This window comes from Aulostomus chinensis, chromosome 5, assembly GCF_037954235.1.
Source record: "Aulostomus chinensis isolate RoL2024-O1b breed Wild chromosome 5, RoL_Achi_v1.0, whole genome shotgun sequence".
Classification (NCBI taxonomy): domain Eukaryota; kingdom Metazoa; phylum Chordata; class Actinopteri; order Syngnathiformes; family Aulostomidae; genus Aulostomus; species Aulostomus chinensis.
The window spans coordinates 22,128,808-22,153,598 of NC_141324.1; the positions used below are offsets into that span (position 1 = coordinate 22,128,808).

Here is a 24,791-nt window from a genome sequence, read left to right on the forward strand (position 1 = left end):
TTGATTCCCATTCACATCATCTAGGTGTGCTTGTCTGACTTTGAAAAGTTGAATTGCAATCAGAGTAAACAGAGTTCATATGTATTTTCAAACTCAAACTGGATAAACAATTTGTATTTTTTTCTAACATCATTTAAACATAATGATGTAACTGGCTGAGAGTGCATTTATCAGCACCACCCTCCTCTATCCACATCCCACCTCACCCAGCCCTTTTGCACTTTGCACTGCTACACTTTCATTAACCCAAGAAGTAGCTGTGTTTTTGGTGGCATCCACACAATTGCAGCACCCAAAACCTGGCATCACGCTCTTTTGTTGCATTAAGCCCCCTCCCACCATCCAGCCTGATGAGCTAAGATGCCTGTCTCAGCCACGCCTACATCTCATGTTGATTTGATCCCTGCATTACACCTCGGAGGAGGTCTGCATTTTTCAAGGGCGCTATCGTTTTTTTTAGGCTACAACAGTTTTAAATCACCCAGTTATCCAACAGTGAACGAGCATGTTGTACAGCTCGTTTGCAGCTGTATATTTCCAGCTGCTGGACTGAGTGTCTGGACTGAAGCACTCCCATGGCCAAGTGTCAACACGATTCACTGGAGACTCAATTAGAACACAGACACTCAGCCCATCAAATGTCATCACAGCGTGTGTGTGTATCTGTGTGTTAACTCACAGCTACAGATGCGCTTGCAAACAAGCCTTCCAGTTAATGAGGTGCTCATTATCAAGCCACCCAAAGACAGTATTTATTTTTATTCTTTTTTATCATTTCAGGGTCCTGTAAGGTTCATTCTATCCCACAATGAACTTGATGAAATGAAGATTTAAAGAGTCGGAGAAAAGCATCAATATTTGAAGCTGTGAATCAAAGACCTGTAGTTTATTAAGGTCTTTGTGTTGTCCTTGTTGCAAGTGTAAATGAACTCAAACTAGGACTTGTGACTCCTGCAGTTTGAAACCTCTGACGAGCTATGAAAAACGAAAGGTTTTTTGTTTTTTTTTTCGTTTTGCAATTAATGAATATGCAGGTAAACTTTGTTGAAAGCATCAGTAATGGCATGTGTTTATTTTGGGAGGCTTTTATATTTGTATGAATAAGCACTTGATCATTTCATGTGAAAATCATTTGATCAGTTTACCGTCTGTGAAGGGGATCACTCGACAGCGGGCACAGTTCAAGCCTATCATCGTCTACACACTCATACTTCAGTATCTTTTCATGTCTGACGGCAGAAACTCTGGCTATTTAGTCTCAAGTCCTGTTTATATGGATTAGGTCTTAGGGAATTGTTTGATTTGTGCTGATTTGTGAAGTTTTGCTCTAATTTGTAGATATCAAATAAAAAAAAAAATACAGCCCACAAATAAATCTTTGCAAATCTCAATAGAACGACGATCCTGTGATGAAATATAAAACATTTCTATCCTCACGGGACCCTCATCCGTAGGCAACAAGAGGACACGGCACAATTTAATGAGTTGGGAAATTGGTGTGAAATATATATTGTGGCCTTCCTCATCACCAGAGCAATCTAATTAAACGCATGAGATATATGAGACGGTGCCCTCCACCAGCGCCGTCATCGTCACGGCCACATCGCCTGTTTTGAAAGAAAGCTATTCATCCCTCCAGAAGATGAGCGAATGACGCCTGATCAAACTGAGACTCGGCCAGACTTCAAGACAAACTGTGGGACTCAAAAGTCAAGCCAGAAACCAGCTCAAGTTGTACAGCAAGATTGTCCAATCTATTTAAATCAGGATATGAAATCTTTGGCACCTAAAAGGGTTATAACTTGTCTTTACATTAATCAGAAGTGTATTTTTGGCGTGAGAAAAATGTAAAAAATCTAAATTTGCCTTTAAGAGCTCTTTGCACTGGGGTCTATATCTATTTAAATTACATATCCAGCAAGCTTGTGAAACAAACTGTTTCCTGGTGACCAAACAATTTGTCCTTGCTCGTCTGACTAGAAATACTTCCGAAGCTCTGCGTTTAACTTTGTCACGATGAGGTTCCTCTGTCCCTTCAAAATTAGCCTCTTTGGCTCTTAAAGTTGCTGGTTGGATGTCCTTTGAGATTCGCTGCATGAAGCGACGTTAAAGCACACATGAGGAGGTTGTAACATCCGACAACAGCTTGTCTACTTCACGTTCTTCTACACAAAACATAATGAAGAAGTCACCTGGAAAGCTCCCAACATGTCAATCCTCTCAGAGTTTTAAGTCACCGCTGAAGTTATGCTGCTGTGTCTCACGCTTGAAACTGCACCGCGTTTCTCTCCTTGAATTTTGTCACCCATCCGTACATCAACGCAAAAAAAACATAATTTTATTTTTTTTGTAGGGTTTGTTTTTCGGTTCACTACAGACAGCGAAGGGAGAATTTCAAGCGCTCCTCTGAAGATCACAAACAGGGATGATACATTGAAACCAAAATGCAAATCCACTGGTTCTGAGGGCAGCGTAGGATCAATCACATTTTCAATATTAACATCAAACATTCAAAAGATGTTAATCCGTCTGGAAATGTTCTGAAATGTCATCAAAGATTTAGGTGAGAAACCTGTTGGTAATGAGGACTTTAGAGCAACTTTAACAACTTGATTTACATTCATAAATCATTATTTCTGTCCCACTGCGAGGCCTCTGATGAGAACTACATTTTGGAAGGTGCACCTCATCGCTCATAGCTTCTGTTGCTCTAAGATTTGCCAGAAAGGCATGGACAGAAGGAGTTTCTGGCCGTAACCCCAGATTTATATCTGGTGTTGGACATATAGACCAGAACTCACCGACATCTGCAACTGGAGAGGTTACAATCAGCATTTATTCTGACATTGTCTGACTGCCATAATCACAGGTATTCATTCAGCAATGATGTAAACATGACGACTGAGACTCCTTCTGGTGTGATGCCTTCCCACACACGCTATAAACATACTGTACCTTTCCAAGCACCGTGATTTTCAACCACAAACACGTTGGCAGCATCTCACAGTAATACAGTCACATGAACATAGTAATTTTAGCCCGAGAATAGTATCAGACAGTTATAATGAACAGGAGGAATTCTCAACAGCAGACGCAGAAAGTCAAGCATGACTGACCCAAGCCAGCCCGAGTCTCCAAGTTCTCTGTTGCTGTAGCTGCTTGAGTCTAAGCCGAAGCCTAACTCTTCTCCCCATTCAGATGCACTCGTTTGAAGTATCGACATAGAAAAGGCTGAGAGAAACTGTGCAATTAGAAAAAAAAAGTCGGTATGCTCATTTGAGGTGGAAAGGAAAGATGGAAACCCCTGATCTGAATCAACTCAGACAAAGTGGATCTTTAACTCACGTGACTGACCAGCTGCCTCCACTGCTGTCTTCTTCCTGTACACCTAAACTTCACCTTTATCTCCTAACCCTTTGCAGCTGCTGTCCCAGCACAGAGCCATACCATCACGCTGTGAGTTATTTTTACTGAAGCGGGCCTGAATGACATTTAGTGGCCACTATAAATTCATACCTGCATTTTAGTGCAGTGGTTTTAGCACTGAAGTCACGTACTAAGATTAGGAGCAGATCCAACATTTGACCTGCTGCTGCCTCTAGAGTGAAGGATCATCTGGGAACTATCTGCAGAACAAGAATATCAATTAATCTAACTTCAACTCAAAAATGACAGTCCCAGGGTTGCACTGGATAAAAGTCAGATTCCTCCTCCAGGAACCGTATTTACTGGCTATGACCTGTCTGACCACACCCACAATATTTATTCCATCAAGAGCCATTATAAAAACTCTTGAATGAAAGCAGCTTCAACGCCTGATAGATTTTATCAATCCATCTGTTTATATACTCAGATTAGTCTGACAGGATGATCACTAATTATTTAACGCCACATATCTGTAATATCATTTTTCACGATGTCACAATCCCATTAATATCCTATTGGCTGGAAATAATCCAACCTGAAAACTCTGAATAATTTCTGAATGAACTTGTTATGGAGATTTGTAATTATTTCTGTCTTTGTAAAGGTTAAATGTGGTTAGAGGGAGGAAAAAACCTATTTCAATTCTAAAGCACAAGGTTAGTTTCTAAGTGACCACCAAATCCCTTACAGAGATCTTTATCTCTATCATTCTCTCAGCCAATCTCTTTTAATCGGTTTCTTTCCTGCCGAGCCTTCAGCCCCCACAGGGAACAAAGTAACGTCAGTACAGAGAGTCAAAGCCTCTTACAAACATCAGCTGCCTTTACTTTGCCCTGGGCCCCCACACTTCTACACTGAGAAGCTGAAACACTTGTCCTTCGTACAGAAAGAACAAAGATTTGTAGCTCACTGTGGGCTCTTTAGTGTGGAGACACATTTTTACCTGTAATTGCTGACATGTTTGCCATAGGACACAGTGCCTGCTTGGCAGCTTCAAGGCTGGTGCTGCGAAGTAAACATTCTCCGATCAATAAATAGAAGCTAAATGTAGCGTTAGCACGGAGTGTGGACCGTGTTGCATGCCCACATCCAGGATAGCACAAACCAATTACTTCACTGTTAGGGGGTGATTTTTATGGATGCATAGTTATGTATTGAACTACGGAGCAAAAATCATGGGGGGAAAACTCTTTCTTTCTGTCCTTTACAACAGGTTCTTTTTTTTTTTTACGTGCACTGGAACAGATTTCTGCAGACTCCTGAGGAGGGCATTAAATAAAATTCTCATCTACCACAAAATAGAGATTGATGAAGAAAAAAATTTCAAACATAAACTGTGACGTTGGAGCCCTAAAGAAATTTCACCTCTACTCAAAAGAATAGCAAGTTAAAAGCATTGCTTGTAAGAATCACAAGATGAATGCTCCCAAGGTTTGAAAACAAAATGACTCCTCAGGCTAAAGGCATAAAATAATCATAACCCTCAGCATATTCCTCAATGTGAGTGAAGGGAATAGGTGCTCAGAGAGCATTTGAAACACAAATGAGAGAAATAGAAATGTAATATTTACTTAAAACACACTTGAACTCATTAAAAGCGGCTTCAATTGAAGCCAAATAGGTTATTTAAAGTTAAATTTTAGACCAAGGCAAAATGAAGCCCCTTGCTTTCGTCCAAACTTTTTTCAAGGACATAGCGGATTTTTGAAGAGGTAGTGTTACTAATATGAATAGGCTCAATTAAAAGGGATGTTTGAAATTACTTTGTTTGTGTTATGTGCATATTTGACCTTCAGCTGCATCTGTTCGTGCAGCCAGACAAAGGGGCGGGGCACAGAGTGTTAAAGACATTGCATCATAATTGGATGGTTTCGATATTTTGCGTCTGTAGTTTTTGTTTGTTTGTTTTTCCAATGTTCCGGTTTCCTCCTGAGAAAAAGACAAAATTTGAGAATTACCAGGAAGGCGATGGCGGCGGCAGATACAGCTGGTCAGTCGTGAGGTTTGAGGAAGTTGAGGTAGGTTTGTGCATTATGCTGTGTTTAAAAACAAAGCCCTTCAAAACCTCTTCATGGAAGCATGGCTAGTGAATGTCACCATGCGAAGAGCTCAGACTTGTAGAGACGGATGCAGCCGCGGCTCATTCGTGTAACAGTAGCTTACCAAATGAAGAGATATTACCAGATCGATGGAAAGTTGCCAGCTTATACAGATTCTTACACATTGTACCTTTAAAAAGCCCATTTCAGTATGCAAAGTACCTCTGATATTAATATTCTCAGTAGTGCTGCTGTTGTTAATTAGTGGCCTTTTCCCTTCACGCCTACTTATCCATTTGACTTTATCACATTCACACATAAAAGAACTCTGATGCCAAAGGTGTAAAAACAAGTTGCTGTCATAACTTAGGATGGTTTTCAGCTTGAGCAGATGCACCGTTAACAGCCATCTGTCTCCAGAAAAATGCAGCCCTCACCCATCTGGGTTCCTTTTGGTGTCTGAAACTTTGGGAATATTCAAGGTTAAATGTCCTCTTATTAGGCATAGCCACTACTCCTCCGAACGGCCTCCCCTTAATTTATGAGGGCTGCATGTTAAGGACGATCATACACTGGTTAAGTAGAGGTTTGCCATCAGGCATCTGTCCTTCATGTTTCCTTTATTAATAGCGGCTTTCTCCCACAGTGACGAGGATGTCAGGAACCAAATAGACTCTAATGAATTAATATGTCCCGGCTGCTATTTCCAAAAACCTGCTGACAGCTGAAAGTGAGTAAACAGAATTTATAAAACGGCATACCAAAGAGGAGTGTAACTTCAGGATAATGTTTGTATATTCTGTACTTTGGCTAAGAATGACAGATTTGCAAAGGGAAAATAATCATAAAATTGAAAGGGCAAATGTGAACAAACAAAAACGATGGAGATGTCTTTATTTTTGCTTGGTCTCTATGGAGTTAAAATGATGGTGTATAGCTCATCTACATACAGTACATTATTTTTGAGTCAAAGCTGTATTTTCATGAAAAATCAGTAGATCAACATTAATACTTCTAGTCACCCGTCACCTTTTATTCTCTGTAGCTGCATGCTGTGTTCTGCCTCTCACCTTGTTCACTGTGCCAGCATGTGGCGGGCCATTAAATGTTGACTACATGTCAAACATGCGAGCTCACCTTACAAGTTTGTTAAGCTATCAGTGTAGCAGGGTAGGTTTGTTTAGCTAGAAGTGGACTATGGTAAAAACAAATTTTAAACTAGTTGTGTAGCACCATGAGTTTGTAAAGCTAGAAGGAGAGAAAGATAAAATGAGCTACATGGGAGAGAGCACTCAGGTGGCAGTTAATGCAACCCACAATAGAGAACACTCTCTGCTGTTTACATCCATGGCTTTTTTTCACGTCAGCCAGAAATTGAACCTTCTGTTTTTCTTGCAGAAGCACTCTAACATTGTTGAGTGAATACTGAGTTGGAAAAACAGCAACAACAAATACAACAGAACCACTGTCACTGTCCTCCATGCTGCTTTTACTCCAGCTACTAAAGATTACATACAAGTCCAGGATGCTACACTCCACACTTCTTTCTAGTGTGGGGATATGAAGGCAACTCTCTGAGTTTGAATTAGTGTGACGAGACATATTGGCTTTTACTTATTAAACTATTTGCTCTGCTTATTAGGCCAAGTCTGTTAAAAAATTCTGTTAATTAATTTACAAAAATTAACACATAATATTTTATCACGCTGTGTGTGGTTGCCCGCACTGAACTTGTTGCATTGCTCCTTGGTAGCGTTCAGACTCACTCGTCATACTTATTTTTTGAAAAGCTTTCTCGAAAAACACAGGCATTCCTCACTTTCATTGTCAAACCAGACAATTCCTCATGCCTGCTTTGAAACACTCTTGATGAATTGTTCAACTGATAGTAAATTAATGTGGCCTTATATCATCAGTATGAGTAGCGCTTCCACAGAAACTCACCTAACACTGTACGCAGCACAACACAGACACACAGTTTGCTTTCACCACTCAGACATAACATTCAAACATAAATGCAGAGGCTTATTTGTTTGTACTCTGAGAATTGCTCTTGTAGTCTAAGAATATCATTGAAAGTGCTTTCTTTTTTTCTTTGGGAAAATAGATTGTGTTTTGTAGTTTACTTTAAAGTCTGCATTCAACAAAGACATCTTTTTTTTTTCTCTCCACAAATGCCACAGTGTCTTCTACCGCAGTGACATTTACATTGGTTGAATAAAAACATATTTTTGTCTTTTATCCCCTCTTCACGTCCCCAAACACACACACAGACATCCTGCAGTCCACCAGCTTTAATAACACTTTTTCAGATACGAGTTTAATGATTGTGGATGGCAAAACCAATAATGTTCTCCATTTCTTAAGAGGCTGCTGTTTAAGTGTCCTTGAGCAACTTCCAGCTGCTTGGCCAACAGTAGAAAACTGGTTTTACTGGTTGGCTCCCAGTGGCTGCCGTGTCCAACAGTGCAGGTGTAGAGCAGAACATTGCTGAAAAGAACACCGACGAAAAAAATGAGTAGAAGCAGGTTGAAAATAGCGTGCTGGACAGAAACGAACCCACCAGCATTCCCTCTCACATATTTCCATTATCCATTTTTGATCTCCTGGCAGGAGTCGGGGAAGTAGTTCATCTTCAAACACCGCTGCTAAAGGCACAGTAGCCTCCTAAGGTGTTTGTTTCAGCTGGGGGCACCTGAACATGGAGGGTAATAAAGAGCCATGGTGAGAGAAATAGTGATTTCACTCCTGCAGACAGGAAGTGGGCTACAAGGTTCCTGAGGGCCGTTAGTTTTGGTTGATTCCTAAAAATAGGATTTCCAGAGTGGAAACAGTTGCCTTTTTACTGCCATGCAACACCGTTCACTTCAATTTAACAATAAGCGTGTTAACATGAAAATCCACCAATCTATTCATCCTTATATCCTATTCATATATATATATATATATATATATATATATATATTATCTATTATATATATATCTATTCATCCTTATATCCAATCATCCTTATATCCATTCATCTTCAACCACTTCCTCCCAAGCAATTCCCAAGTTGTAAAAGAGGAACATGTAAACTGTTGATGTTAAGACATGTTTACCTACTTGTAAATAATGAAGAACCTCTTCTTACAACCAGCCTGACCATAACATATAGGGTTCTTTCACTGCATTCATTTCAGTCGCTGAGGGTGGCACATGCATGGACTGATTGTAGTAAAACTAAGGTCAGTGGTAAATGTGATATGTCGAGTTAAATCAATCAATTCTAAACATCTCTTTTATTTTTCTCAAGGTAATTAAGTAAGTAAAGCTGCTTGGACTTACAGACTTAATTCCTCTGGTGAGCCCCTTTGTCACTGGATGAATACAAAAGTAGACAACTGAACAACAGTAATATACAGATACTTTCTTGTGTTTTTTTTATTGATTTCCTTTAAAAAATTATTTATTCTAAGACTAAATATCTTATGCTGCTACGTGTCCCCCTGGGTCATGGTCAGTTTTCATTATGCAGTAAAAAGTGCAGTTCATCCAAGGAAAGTATTTCCCTTGTACTTCGAGCTGATTTCTACATAGTGGGTACACAAGCAAACACACACACACACACACATACTGACAATTAATTATCTAAGGCACTCAGTAGACTTGTATTATTAAACAGAGATTATGAAATAAGCCTCATAGTCAGGGTAGATATTTGATTAATTTTATTGTGTAAGCTGTCGGGCTGTATTTTTTCTTTTCTGCTTTGTGTGAATGCTTCTGTCGAGCTTTGTGTGGACTGTATAAGAGGTTTTAACTCAGTCACATAGTGAAGGGACCAGAATAATGACAGCCTTTTTACTCCCAGGAGGGATGAGCCTGCAAGTAAATTACTGATGGTGAATGGTACTTTTGCATGACTGTACTGATACCCTGCAGCATATACAACTTGTTTGTATTCCAAATCCACAAAGACATCACTGCTAGCTGCTAGGATACTGACAAGATGTGGACTTGACTTCACCAGCCTTGAATAGGAAGGAAAATGGTGCCTGGGGTTGAAATTGATCTTATTTATGATGCGTTGGAAACTGAATGTATGACACTGAAGAAATTCCCTCATGTTACCATTACCCACAAGAGTTCAATGAGTGCTCAGCCTCATGGTTTTACTTCACCAACGTGTTGTGGCCTTGGACATATTGATTTCTCAAGCAAAATTAAAAAAAAAAAAACAACTCCATTTTTCACATAAGCAACAGAATTGAGAAGGAACACCAGGTGACGTGCTTAAGGTGCTAAGTGTAAAGCTGAATTCCTTTGGATCTTCCCTGCAGCTCCGCCTGACATGGAGGCCCTTTGCTTGCCATTTGGTCCATTTATTGACCATTAAATGCGACTCATGAAATGTACTGGCTTGGTAATACTACATTACTTTCATGCAGAGTTGATAGACCAATAAAGGCAGGAATAAAAATGCTTATTACTCCTCTGACTCAACGCCAGATTTACACCATCGCCACGTCACACTGCCCCAACAACTTGCGTACACCAGCTGAGATTTGACATAATGTCTGAACCAAGTCGCTCATAAACTGACAAAGGCCAAAATGATTGTCGCGTTTGTTTTACATCACTTTCCTGTTGTATGTATGCTTCATAAATGAGAGTAATGAGTTTGAGTTCACTTCGATGCCACACATTGTCCTCCTAAATTGGTGGGTCAGAGCTCCTGATATAAGATCCATTTCTCCATCATGCAGTGCAAACACATCCATCATTTGATATCCCACAACATTCCCCACACAAAACCTCTGTAATGCATGTGGGCAAATACAACACAACAACAAACATGGCCTAGTTGACACATAGTTCTGCACAGACAAGGTTGACGGAGTCAGTGGAGATGTGTGGTTTTGAACTCTTGGCCGCGGCGTAGCTGTAGGATGCTGTTGAAGCAACAAGAGAAAACTTGACAGGCCATTGCTGCTCTTCTTCCGCTGCCTGGTCAGTTCGATGAAGTTTTTTTTTTTTCCTCTGAAGGTTAAGATGTGCTCACAATACTATCTTTTTGCCAACAAATGTCGTGAAAGTATGAAGTCAGTGGTGAATTGCTCTTCTTAAAAGAAACACTAACAGGGAAGATGGCGTTAAATACACGTTCCTCCACTGCAAATGATGTGGGCACTTTCGTTTTTTTTTTTTTTAACTATTTCATCACCAGCCAACCTGGTGGGAAGTAAAAGGGAGTGGTTTGGTTTGAATTCTATGAAATTGTTGTCAGGGAAAGTATCTTTTCATTCTCCCTCGGGGAGCTATATAAAGACAGGCTTGGGGTAAAAAGAATACATTTAAACATGATTCAGTCACACTCAATGAACCAAGTGTGGACAAAGTGGGATGCAATCCTGCGACTGGAGGGTATTCCAAAATGTGTATCAAAAATTGATGAATGATTAAGTACACGTTTGATGTGCCAAAAACGTCATTATCAGAGGGTATGACTTCGACTTGAATCAAACTAAGCAATCCATCACTCCTGTTCCAGAGGCCAGCCCCGTATCTTTCTACGTTTCCATCCATGGCTTTCTTTCCGCAGCCCCATCCAACTTCCATCAATGCACTGACCATGTTTCCCAATTCGGTACTTGGTGTAAGTAAATCAACTAAACAAAAAACAAAAAAAAGAGCTGTTCAAAACATCATTTGTGGCAAACGGATATTTATTTTTTCACCGCATATTTTACCTACTTTACCTACAACTCACACACAAAAACTCCTTTTAATTTTTGCTGATGGAAACGTTACTCCCGAAGCTTCTTCTTTTATTTGCGAAGCTAAAAGCAACTTTAATTACTCTGTTTATAATGAATCATTCAGTGTATAGTTGCAGTAAGCAAGTTAACGAAAGGGAGCTCCTTTGCTCCTAAAGGATTTTCTACGAATTATGGAAGATGTGTCTGGAAAAACTAAGTCTGAAGGGGATTACGGACTCATCTGGAAACAACGCTCGTTTTATTAAAAAGAAAATGTAGCTGTTATCAAGTGTCTTGTTATAAATCACCCACTGAGTCTTTTTTTTTGTCAGTCTTTTCTGCCTACTGATGTACCGATACAGAGTCTAAACTTCTCCTTCAGTTTATCAACAGAAGTTACGCTTTGTATAACATTTAAACTTTCCTGCACGCCCCCATAGGGTTCACAACTTCAATAGCTCTCAACATTGCACCCTGATTATGTCTGCCTCCTACATTTTAATTACCATATATGAAATCACTGTTGTCACGTTGAGGCTTTATCTTCAGGGTATAGTTAGATATTTTTTTATAAAGTAGTGAGCAGTCTTGTGAGAGATCAATCAATCCACTGATCAGTGACCTATCTTATTTCAAAAGGTAATTCATATTTCAAGTCTAGTTTTTAATACAAAGGATTTATCGAGGCTGTCAAACATAAAATCATCTCTGCTAACTATTATTTGAGCGGTGTCAGCAATGTGTGATGGATGGCGCCTTTAATGTGTTCCACACACTTTGAAGTGATGGAGATGGCAGCTCACTCGACAGCTCTGGACCCTCTGTTTTCTGCTCCGTCGCTCCCAGCCCGAATAAAAGAGGCAGAGCGCTGCCACACTCGCCTGAAGATATCCCAACTCCAATCTTATTGTCTGTCATGTTTGCAACTGAATTAAAGTCACAGAGGGGTAAAATAATAAAAAAAAAGACTGATTATTGAAGCTGTCGATGCAAGAAATCATGTGGGATTTAATGAGAGGATGCAATGAAAGTGACAGACAGGGACTCTGCACAGAGAGAGAGGCAACGAGAAAGGAGACATTCTGTTCCAGATAAAGGTGTTCGCTGCTACGTGTGACAAGCACCTGTGATCCAATCAATTCTAATTTCAATTGTGACAGAGACATAGCGTCAGAAAATCAGCCAATGTGGAATTGGAAATAAAAGTCACAACTTTTGCACACTGAACGTGAGACTTTCAGATGTAAAGTACAGAGGCAGTGCAGGTACTGATGATATAATACATGGGTGGGGGGGGGGGGGGGGAGGCTGGAGCCTATCCCAGCTGACATTAAGCAGGAGGCGGGGTTCACCCTGGATGGGTCACCAGTCCATTGCAGGGCCATCAGGAGCAATTAGGAACAATTAGGGCCACACTACCTCTGAGCCATGCCAACCCCGTACGTAATAATTAATAATTGATAAACTGATTAATTTAAGATAAATAAAACTAATAAATAACCACTGGATGCCAACAAATTTTAAAGGACTGAAAATACCAACAAGGAACTAAACAGTCTGTAAAACTTCCCAACTCACCTTCCTGTATGGTGAGTGGACTGCTTACAAAATCCCTGCCTACATAAGCACTTACCCGCATTGTTGTACTCAAACGGGCAACTCTCTGCACCAGGTCGACTAGTAATACTAATGGGTTTAGTGAGTTATGGTTGATAGAAAAGAAGGAGTGAGTTTATTGTTTTGTAGTAGTAAAAAAAAAAAAAAAAGACAAACTCAGATAATTTAAATGACACTTATTTAGGATAGAAAGATGATCAAATGTAGGGTGGAAACTCACCGCTGGCAACAACGAGCTCCAACGATCCTATCAAGAAGGCTGCAAAATGCCAGTCAACTCTGTCAAAACGACTTTCTCCATTGTCTGTGTGGAGTCCAACAAAGCGGTCACCTGTCTGCTCCGCTTTTATTGACATCTGACTTCTTACTTCTTACTTTTCCTAATTTCTACAGCCACTAGAAGGTGTCGGTTGCGTTTGCATGATGATAGCAGGTCGTTTTCGCCACTTGTATGTTTGGCCCACTTCCAAAGGTGGTAAAAAGCTATTGGGAAGTTTCAGTCTTGACCACATTAGGGGCTGCATAAATTTCCAGTGCAGCTAAAAACCAAAAAGCAGTGAGAGCTATTCTGGCGTCGGTTCATGTTGGCCATTTTCCTTCCTGTGAACACACATCTTTTTTGCAAAGGTTGTGGAACAATATTGGCGCTCATTTTGATTTGAAGTTGCATTTGCACATGCAGGAGAAATTACTTCATTTGACGGAGGTCCAAGCACATAGACCTCTCTAAATCCCCCAAACCACCTTTCACGAAGTGGAGCTAGAGAAAGTGTAGTGTAGTTTTATTCAGCAGCAGTTTGGGTTGTGACTTTTTTTGATCCCCCTCCCCTCCCCATCCTTGTAGGTAATTAAATGAACAGGCCTCAGCCAGCCAGTCGTCTCTGCGTGATGTCATTAATCACTAACTAAACCCAGAGATGGTGATTTTGTGACAGTGCAGTCAGCCCTTATGGAAAAGACACCCACCCCCTTGGCCTCTTCATCAGATCGATCTTGAAGGAGCCAAATTGTTCATAACTTTGGGACTCTGAGCCATAAATGTCAGAAAATTGAGGAAACGGACAAATTCTTGCATTGTGACGGCAATGCTAATGATACTACACAGAATGTGTGTGAGCAGGGAGTGAGAGGGAGGGGGAGAGAGAGAGAAGAGCAATGTTTATGGAGTGTTAGAAGCAGACTGAGCAGGAACAGGGATCAAGAAACGGAGGGGAGGTTAGGGTATATTTCACTGTGTGTGAGCTAATTAGTGATGAAGGGAAAAGGAATGGAGAGTATGAGATCCAGCACGGAAAGGGAAGCACTGAGATTACAAGCTACTGGTTATGGTGAGACACACTACATGTGCCTGTGTGAACAGAAAGCGTGTAAACTGAACACACAGGGGATATTCTAATGAGATAACTATTAATAGATGGCTGCCAGATCAGGTATCGTATCTACTCTGCAGCCATGGGGGATCTGTAGAGTAGCAGCAGTTGTAGATATCAGAATGAACTTGGATATATTTAGTGGTGACATCCTGTTTTCATAACTAAGAATTAAGATTTTGTCTCTTCTGTGCTTTGTTTTGTTTTTTTGTGACTTTTTTTAGATGTTGTGATTGCAAAACAAACAAACCACCGTGCTCAGCTAAGACATACAAATCATACAATGGAGGTTTAATAGTATCGTCATTGGAAATTACTTAACGAATTGACTAACTAGCATCTTTGATCTAATTGGATACCCTGAATTCCACATAAATCTCTAAAGTTCAGGAAATTTACTAAGATTCACGTTTCACAGTTGCTACGGCCTCTATTGTTGCCAATCAAAATAGTCTGACAATTTACAGCCATGTGGTTCACAACAGAGTTTTTGGCTTCCTAGATAATTGCAGTAAATGATTTAATGATAGTAATGATGCTACGTGAGATTGATATTAATTCCAGAGCATTTTGCATTTTGTAATTAACTCTTCACATGGTAGTTTTTTTTTATCAGCATTTAAACCTGCTTGAGTAAAGCATTTGTGCTTTCAAAATGTTTTTCATCCAACTCGTGTGTCATGGCTATGATTAAACCCTCACAAAATGCTCTAAATGGGACAGTTTAATAGTTTTTAATTAGCTGAAACTCATGACTCATTGCAAATGTAATTGTTCAGGCTCCTTATACCAATTATTTTCTACCAATGGAGATGTGAAACATAATATTTTGGATGCCTTCTCCTCTCCATCATTCTAGATTTGTAACACGTCAGGTGAGGTTTTTCTTCAACGGTTTATGTGTTGTTACCTTATTTCTACATTTAACTTTTTTTTTTTCCCTGAGAGACCCACCAAAAACAGTAAAACCAAAATTAAAGCTACTCTTCTAATTTCACCTCATGTCAGTGTCTGAGGAAAAGGCTACCAAAAGAAATGCTGGGGAGGGGGGTTAATAAAACAGATGAAGAAACTGAGGAACAAGATGTGATGGGCAGAGACAGAAAACTCAAGAGGAAGAACAAGACAACCCTGGTTTGATAGTCCAGAAGAGAAAGATCACTCAAAGGGAAAGAGGCTCACATACACAAAGAGAAGGATTGAGAGAGACAGAGCGTCGTGTCATCTGGGATCACTGAGCACTGTAATAGGCTTGAGTCTCGTCAGCTGGGCTCAGCGCAGGTCAGCTTGGCTGCAGACAGATCTTCGCTGTCGGCCTGCCAACAACAGCACTTGGGAATGGGATTCTCCAGCAGACCCAGAACAATCCTAGAAGGTCTCACTTCCTTGACTTTGGGAGAAGAAGAAATAATGAGTTCATGTTTCCCAGTGGTTTTACGCTGGCATAATATTTGCTAACCGTTTATAATAGAACTAAAATGATCTCAACACCAGAACCCAGAGACAGAGAGAACAAGCTGTGTCTTATGGGCCAAAGTTATTCTCAGTCTAATTACTTCAGCGGTGCCAAAACTTATTATGTCGGAGATTCCACACACTCGCACACACTTTGAAACGATAACACTTAACTTGATAACATTGTTTAAATGTCTAAGTTTGCCGCTCTATAACTTGAGGTATTCAGCCCGAGCTGAATTTTGACCGAGCTATAGTTTAACTAGAACTCACTGAGTTCCACTGAATTCCACTGGGTTCAGATTTGTTGAAGCGAGCATACTGCAGACAGTATGCACACTGCCTATACCTATGTGTCTTTTTATATTCAATCTCTACCACTGATGTTGTGTTTTCATTTTCCTGTCATGTGTGTATCTGTCAACAGCATTGTGCAAACCTGCAAATCTACTTGGCCAATTATTAAGAAAAGTGGAGCGGTAGCAAAGGAATAACTAATTCAGTTTTGGGTAGAACCAATTTTTCTTTCACTTTCTACAACCTTGCTAAATCTTTCACATCAATAACAAACAAAAAAACATGAATTTATTGTACAGAATCATGTATTTTGATATGTGCAATCAAGACATGGTTGGTTTTAGCAGGTCTCTGCTGCGCAAGTGGTCCTCGAATTACCAAACACATGCATTTATTATAACATGTTTGATAAGGAACTCTAATTGTAACCTAACAGAATATTTTAAACCATGCTTGTGGGTTTGTGGAGCTTTTAAGTGTTTGAAAATAAAAAACAAAAGTAGCGGTCCAAAAATAGTAAAGTCAGGCAGAACTGTTGAGGTGACACAACTGGCCTGTTTTATTTTTGCTTTTTCTGAAAGAAATTCGTTGAGTGTAACTCACACTTCCAGCCAATTCTCCTCCGTCATCACACGCCTTCAATCTCACCGATTGAGATGCTTCATTGTGTTCCGGCCTTCAGAGGTGATGGATGGTTGTCGGCCCTCGACTGACAAAAAAACACAGTTGACTAACACTCGTCTTTGTCTTGTGTCTTTTTTACATAAAGTTTGCTTACTTGTCAGGGCTTTTTAATGAATAATTATGACACAAATGAACGTTATCTGTTGACAGATTACTAATGTGTTTCTAAATGACACTGTTGTGAATGATGCTTTTGTCTATGAGCTACTTATGAGGAGGTGAATGAGTAGGACTGCAGATTGAAGCGCTTGTGTTTTCTATGTAATGGCAAATCATTTGAATGTAACTGCTTTTTATAAGCTTTTCTAATGATACACAACACTCCCTTGGCTCCTCAGTCATTATCTCAGCATGCCACCAGGGATGAAATTGACTATGGTGAACACATTCACAGAGCTTAAGAAATGTATTATTAATGTTCAAATTGAGACCATCTAATTTTGTTCCATTTTCTCTTTTCCTCACCTTCCTTTTCTGTAATTCTATCCCCCTACCCCTGTGTCTGCAGATGAATTCAAAGCCTTCCTGAAGCGTATGCCCACTGACCGGTTCTTGAATGTGTCCACAATTGCCAAGTTCTGGTCAGCAGACGTATCCCTCCTGAAGCGCTACGCCCAGCTGGAGTCCAGTACTGCCTTGGTCCTGGGCAAGGCCCAGAAGATCATCAGAAAATTGTTCACCCTGAGTAAACGATGCCCCAAACAACCTCGCATCAGTCTACCCCGTGAAAGGTAGCCCACTGGGATACAGTGAAATAGAACAAACAGAATGAAGACATTATTTTTCATGAGTGGGGATTTTAGTGTCTGTTTTGTGCATACACGTTGCAGCTGTTTGCTCTCTAGGAGCATGTTCAAGTGGGGCACTCTGGGAAACTCCCAGCTATTTGCCTGGAAGGAGCTCAGCTTTGAATTGACAAGAAATGAGTGCACACAGGAAGGTGGGAAATGTGCTAGTCTGTCTGTACATCTGTGTCATTGTACCCCATCATGCCCAGCTGGCAATAACTGTCCCAAACAGTCCTCAACATTTCTATTCAAGCAAAACTTGTATTTGCTCTCAAGCTGTGACTGAGTTCTTTTATGTATTTTGAAGCTCTACAAATATAATGTCTGGTATTGAAAATGATGGGATCCATTCTCATGGTGCCTTGCTCAGACCACTTGGCCTTCATTTTGATCGAAGCTGTACTCATGTAGCCACTCAAGCTACAGGGATGTAAATGATGAAAATAAATTATTGTTATTGTGCAATATACAATTTCCAGTTTACATCAACCCTATATGACTTTCTGTGGTCACTCGCAGGTTCACATTTACCTTAAGTGTCAGCTAATCAAGCTAAATGATCAACTGGATTTGAACTTGATAGACAGCTCATGTGACAGTCTTTTTACACGGTTGTTGATAAATTCTGATGGTCATTTTGGCTTAAGTGGATGGACATCAGTGCAAGCCGACACAGTTGAACGGCAGCACCAGTAGAACAACGGGATTAAACAGAAGAATTACACAACTGTGTGACGGGCTGTTGATCTGAGGACGAAATTTACTTGAAACAGTTCTGCAGACTGGTGATCAGTCTGGCAACAGGCAAACACAAGCAGGGGCAACTGGCACTGAGACAGCACACTAACTGAGAACAGTATAAGATGGTAACGCAAGCAATCGGATAAAAGAGATGTGGAAACTTCAAAATGCAAAAGAGGAAAAACTAATGCAAGATATGTGAGAGATGCATAACCATGACACCAACCCTCAGTCTCCAAAATAATCAGTGCGAGCGAATGTATAATGTACTGTCGTGACTTGGTGGTATAACTCATCTGTATTTCTGACACATTTCTTCATTTCTTCCCACCTGCCACTTGTGTCTTTTTAATGAATTAATTAGACCCCTCAGATGCACACTGGTGTTCTCCTGTCAGCTGCAGTGATGATAGTGTGGACTTGACGTGAAACCAGGGGACCTCATCTGGACTTGAACCAGAAAGGATGCCCTCTTGAATTTAGTGGGCACTCTCTCTCTCTCTCTCTCTCTCTCTCTCTCTCTCTCTCTCTCTGCAGGGGAGTGGAGACGTGATAATGAATGATAGCATGACGTGAATGTGCCGGTGCTTTTGTTTACTTTCATCCTCTTCAGTATATGTGGATAACGACACAATTCAGGCTACATTTTTTTTCCATAAAAACATCCATCTCATGGTTCAAAATCAGTTTTTTGTTGGAAACAACTACCACCTGCCTCCTGATTGTGCCACGTCCCTCATGTCATGTATTTCCTTCAAGAATATCTATCTACTAACAGCATATCTTAGTAGTTATTTATCCTATGGTATAAATAATTATAATAATTCTGACAGGCTAACAGACTGACCAGAGTAGATTCTACATGTGTGGATGGTTTCTCATTTATTCTGTCATAAAATGGCTGTTCTGTTGCTGAGTCGGAGGGGGGGGGGGGAGGGGGACGAAGAAGAAGACAGGCCTGTGAAAAGCAGGTGTCGAGAAAAGCAGTGAAGCACAACAAGACACGTGAGAGAAAATGCATAAGTAAAGAAAGGAAAGGAGAGACGGGGAATGTGCATGGCAGGTAGAGGAATGTGATGATTGGATGGTCTTAAATAGAATGTAGACGGTAAGTTAAATGAAGGTTCTAGTTACCAGTCGTGGGGGCCTTTGAGGCGTGAGGTGCTCACTATTGTGGCAAGTTGTAATCAAGTCTTCTCCTGCACTGACAGCTCGGCACTTGTTTACAGAGGACTTTAATTTCCCTGACAGTCCTTTTCCACTACCCATCACTCCATCTCCCCCTCCGTCTTGCTTTCTTTCGACTTCTCTGCCTCAGTCACCTTTGTTTCTCCTTGCTCTCCCTCTCTCTCTGTCTCTGTCTCTCTCTGTCTGTCTGTCTGTCTGTCTGTCTCTGTCTGTCTGTCTGTCTGTGTCTCTCTCTCGCTCTCTCTTTGTCTCACCCTGTCACTCAGAGTCTGTACCCAGTTCCTACCAGCAACAAGCCATTAGGGGCTACTTGGCTGCAAAGCTCTACATTTTCTTCTGCACAAACCCATTAGTTGTTATCATCATTCTTTTTTTCTCTTTTTTTCTATTTACACGGCCTGAGGGGGAAGAAATTGCTGGAGCATTTAGACAACGTAATGTGTGATTTCCTGAACTTAGCCTGGAAATGAAATCTCTGCAGGACCCATTTTCAGTCTGAAGTTGTTGCTACTGTTGCTACCAATTTCTGAATGTCTACATTTTCATCTCAACTGCAGTCAAACCAAACAACCTCTTCTCTACAAAAACATAGTCAATTTAATTTTGATGAATCAAATTTGTAGGAGAGCAGATTAATTTCACCCATGGATAATGGGATGGGATTTTGAGCAAGGAGTGTAATTTCAGGACTTCAATTGACTTGGTGAAGTCATAACCTACAGCCTACAACTCGGTTGTCTGTGTTTTAACGCACTCTACATTGTGCACAACTGAATGATTGTGTATTTTTGCCTCTCTTGTGCAGGCCCGTTGGGTTTTGGTTGAACAAGGCCCAGTCGCTGCTCTACTGTAATGATCATGGAGTGCTGGGCTCCTTCTCCGAGGAGGTTAAGAGCTGCAGCTGCCCTGGGGAACAACCGACTTGCCAGGGAGTCATTCCCTGTGTCATCGGCACCTCCTTCACCTCCTGCTCAGCTTGTGCCACAGACAATGCGACCCGCTGTGGAGCCTGTCACCATGGCAACCTCCTTCACCTTGGTTCATGCCGACCGAGCATTGCCTCTTCTCTGGACCACTATCTGAACTTTGACCTGGATATGCCCGATGCTGAGGTTTGATTGTCTTGACAAAAATATCTCGTTACACAACAAATGTATTAAAAACCCCTCGAAACTGTCAAGCAATTAATTGAAATGAAACATGGCAGTGGAGGTATGCAAATTCAGATATTTTTAGATTCTGGATTATGCATAGGAATAAAGGTTTATTTGTGCAAGCATCTAACTCTCAATAACAAGCAGTAGAGACAAAGAGTATAGTTAAAGGTTAAGTGGATTTATCTTTCAGGCGCTCATATTTTGTTGAACTCACAAAGATTTCCTTCGCTGTGTCAGAAGTCGGAAAACATCAGCCACATGTATTATTTACTTGCCGCGACCGTAAGAAATTATGAAAAATTTCGGCTGAATGTTCCAGCTGGTACCACAGAACCAAATGTGTTCTACTTTGTGTCTTTTCTTTACTTCAAGTCAAAGAGCTAGTAGAGTACTGAGTACATGACTAGATAAAGAACAAGTGTTTCAGACCTTTGGAATCTCCATGCAGAAGAGGGAAAAAAAACATTTTTGTGAGTTCAAGACACCCAATGGTGAGTACTTGAAAGCCAAATTAAGCTTTTTTGGTGAGTTGATGCTCTAATGAGATCTATAGTAAATAACTCCTTCACAGCCTCACAGGTAGAACCTTTAGTCGGAAAATAACATTTATTTACTCCGGCACATGTGTTTTGCTAAAGGTAGAGGCTGTACTTTGATTGTTATGATAAATTTAAATGAATTTGTACAAAATATGATTGAAAGCTTTTGTATTATGCTGCCCAATCAATTGTCAACTCTGTGTAAAACTCTGCCCCAGTAAGTCATGGTAAAGGACTGTCAATATTCTGTGTTCTGCAGATAGACATCCTCGCATGGAGGTTTCATTGCAGGGTCCCTCTTGGGGGGTTTTATGCCAAACTCTTGCTCCATATATCTTGAGTTATCAGTGTGTTAGCGATCTTCTATTCTTATCCGTCTGCAGGTGAAGTACCTGCTTCAAAGACTGGACAGCAGAATAGAGGTCCACGCCATCTACATCAGCAACGACGTGCGTCTGGGAAGTTGGTTCAACCCAGCCTGGAGGAAGAGGATGCTTCTGACACTCAAGAGTAACAAGAACAAGTCCAACCTCATCCACATGCTGATGGGTATTACTTTCCAGATATGTTCAACTAAGAATTCAACACTGGAACCAGTGCCTGCAATCTATGTTAACCCGTTTGGGGGGAGTCATTCAGAGAGCTGGTTCATGCCCGTAAACCAGCCTGACTTTCCTGACTGGGAGAGAACTCGATTGGATGCTGTGGTCACCGCACAGTGTTACAACTGGACATTGATGCTGGGCAGCAAATGGAAGTCCTTCTTTGAAACAGTGCACATCTACCTGCGAAGCCGCATCGTAACAGATGATCCGACAGTCAACGAAACTCTCTTCTATGAACCGTTGGACTTGGACGACCAGACGTCTAACCTGGGCTACATGAAGATCAACACGCTGAAAGTGTTTGGATACAGCATGCACTTTGACCCTGAGGGCATCAAGGATCTGATTCTCCAGCTCGACTACCCTTACACACAGGGTACACAGGATGCTGCCTTCCTGATGTTGTTAGAAATGAGAGATCGCATTAACAGGCTGTCTCCGCCAGCGCCGCAGCCACTGGACCTGTTTTCATGCCTGCTGCGCCACCGACTCAAGCTGTCGGCCAGCGAAGTGGCCCGCATCAAGGACTCTCTGCAGCTCTTCAACTCCAAACTTCCCAATGCCTCTCCTGAACCTGAGCTGGCCCAGCTGTGCAGCTAGCTAGCTTAGAGCACAAGTAGGGTTGAGGAGGGAAACTACAAGTGGATTTACTGCTTCAGGGACAAATGTAGACTAAACAGCACGACTCCTCAGAAATTGGTGTCTTTGACCCAAACGATCTGTATTAACAGAACAATTCTAAGTTGACTGCTGGGCTTTGCTAAAGGTCACTCTTGGTTGGCTTTCAAGTGTCACATTTTTATCACAAGGATTGTTAGCAGAGCCTTTCGGCTAACAGCAGAGTCGTGTAGACTTATTGGAGAACATTACACTCTGGGACTCTTTCAAAGGCTCTATTCAACTGGCCTGGAGGCTTACTTTTGCTATTACTGCCCTGCTTTTGGCAAACCGGATGACTGGATAAAGCTAAGCGACTCTCTCACACTGACAGTCTTGTGATTTGGAAAGTCAGAAAGCCAATGTAATGAAGTATACCTAAGACCTCCGCCTTGCAAAGAGAAATGTGATTTTGATATGAAAAGAGGAACTCTTAAGGGATCTTCAAAAATTGGTTAACGGAAGAGGATTCCCCCTTTTCTAACCCTATTTTCTTTGGCTACAGAACAATCTCGGGGTAGGGGAGAATTGGATAATAATATATATGTTCTGAATGAGTTGTTATGTTATGCCTAACAGTTTAAAATTTGATAATCCTGAACCCTGTTACAGTCTTTGAATATTTCTTTTTAATCCCTGCCTTCCATTTTATCTGTCATTTGAAAACGTGTAAGTATCTATGCTTAACATCTGAGTGAGAAGCCTGTTAGTGATGTTCTGTCCTTGGTGGTGTGTCCATACCAAAAGGTGAACACATTGGCAACCTGAATAGCAACATACTCTTAAATGTTGAGTTTTTATTTTTTAAAAGCTGAAAATCTTCTTATGTGGTGACAAAAAGGTCTGCGGATATAGCGCTGTAAATAACGCTCCATCTAACCCGAGGTGTGAACAAGTGCACATTGCTTTTTAGATAACCAAGTGCAAAGACCAAAAAAAATGTTTATAACAAAACAAACTCATGCCTTATATGGAGAGTCAATGTTATAAGAAGCACATTTAGTTTCTGTGTTTGATTTCCTGGCAAAGGCTGTATTGCTTTTGATATTTCAATATTTCAACCAAGACACAACAACAAGACACATTCTCCAGGACATGTGATGATATAGCTTTTCCATGTAAATGCCAGTCACTCTTTCTGCAATGACTTGCTTTGATTTGGTGTTGTGAAACTTTAAGTCACTTCTCACAGTACAAAATTCTTAAATTGTCAATCAGAGAAGCTCTCAGCTAGAGGATTTTACCGAAGGTTTCAAAAGGTTTTTATATATATATATATATATATATATATATATATATATATATATAAAATATATATATATATATATATATACACACACACACACATATATATACACACACACACATATAGATATATACACACACACACACACATTTTTTTTTCATTTAGTCTCAGGTCAATGACAGAACTTTCTTTTTTACACAAGGAGTCAGCTACCAGTTACATCAGCTGGAGTTATAAGGTTTTTGCAGGGCAGTGATGGTAATTCTGAGAGCTGCAAACATACAAAAGGTCACTCTTTCTATGATTTTACATTTGCACCAGTTTCTCACTAAAAATCAGTAAGCCTTGTATGTCATTTTCAGAGGTTCGTCTGTGCTCAGCTTGCTTAAGTAAAAACAAAAGTGGTTTATCTACTGGGAATGTTTTTTGTTTGCTTTCAACCCCCCACCCCCAACACCACCACCACTACCACCACCACACTTCTGACATGTGTAATATATTTAAATACACCCACATGCCAGTATTTTGGGTACACCTAGATAAAAACTAATGTGTACATTAAATCAAATACCAATGTTCAGATTAATTGCATCTGTTTTCAGAGAGTGTTAATGTATTATACTGGTCATTTTGGATGCTGTTGGTGTTACTGAGAGGTTTTTTTCTAATACTTTTACTCCATCTGTAACAAACGAATTGGCAGGTGGGTGTTTTTTGATGCATTAACAACAAAAAAAAGCTTCCATCACTTTCGCGTTACACCAGTAGGTGTTCTGAACTTCACCCAGAACACGGTAGGTGAAGTTCAGAACCGATGCACCACAAGATAAATGCGCCCCGATCCTTCATGTCTCATCAAGAGAAACAGATTTCCTGTTGCATGAAGTGACGTTCAGAAATGAAAGCCTACATTTGTTGAATTTGGTATTTATTCAGGAGTAGAATGTAACATTTGTAACTATTTCATTAGGGATTTTGTTTCAGTTGAAGGACTGGGTTTTTCATGGTGTTATTTTCTTAGTAACACATTCCATGCATACCAAGTACTGTGTTTGGCCAGGCATTATAATTCTTAGCTCAGTCAATGCAAAGGTATTTATTTTGAATGCTTCACAGCAGAACCCCAACAGTGTATTAACTGCCTTCGGAGAGCGCGTCTTTTATAAATTCATCAGTGCTGAAGCCATTACAACATGCTACATGGTGTACAGGAAGGGCATATATTATAATAATGATACAGT

The 24,791-nt window shown here is 40.5% G+C and overlaps 1 protein-coding gene across 7 annotated transcripts in view; it reads left to right on the top strand.

Moving 5' to 3' along the window:
• brinp2 (bone morphogenetic protein/retinoic acid inducible neural-specific 2) overlaps positions 1–22,516 on the top strand; it is a 203,247-nt gene extending 180,731 nt beyond the window's left edge. For all 7 annotated transcript variants that reach the window (XM_086203891.1, XM_086203892.1, XM_086203889.1 and 4 more), the window contains 3 exons: positions 17,138–17,360; positions 20,152–20,458; positions 21,426–22,516. In XM_086203891.1, the coding sequence (XP_086060017.1) occupies positions 17,138–17,360; positions 20,152–20,458; positions 21,426–22,247 (1,352 nt within the window). In that variant the 3' untranslated portion in view covers positions 22,248–22,516. The remainder of the gene's footprint in view (positions 1–17,137; positions 17,361–20,151; positions 20,459–21,425) is intronic.
• Positions 22,517–24,791: the final 2,275 nt, after the last annotated feature.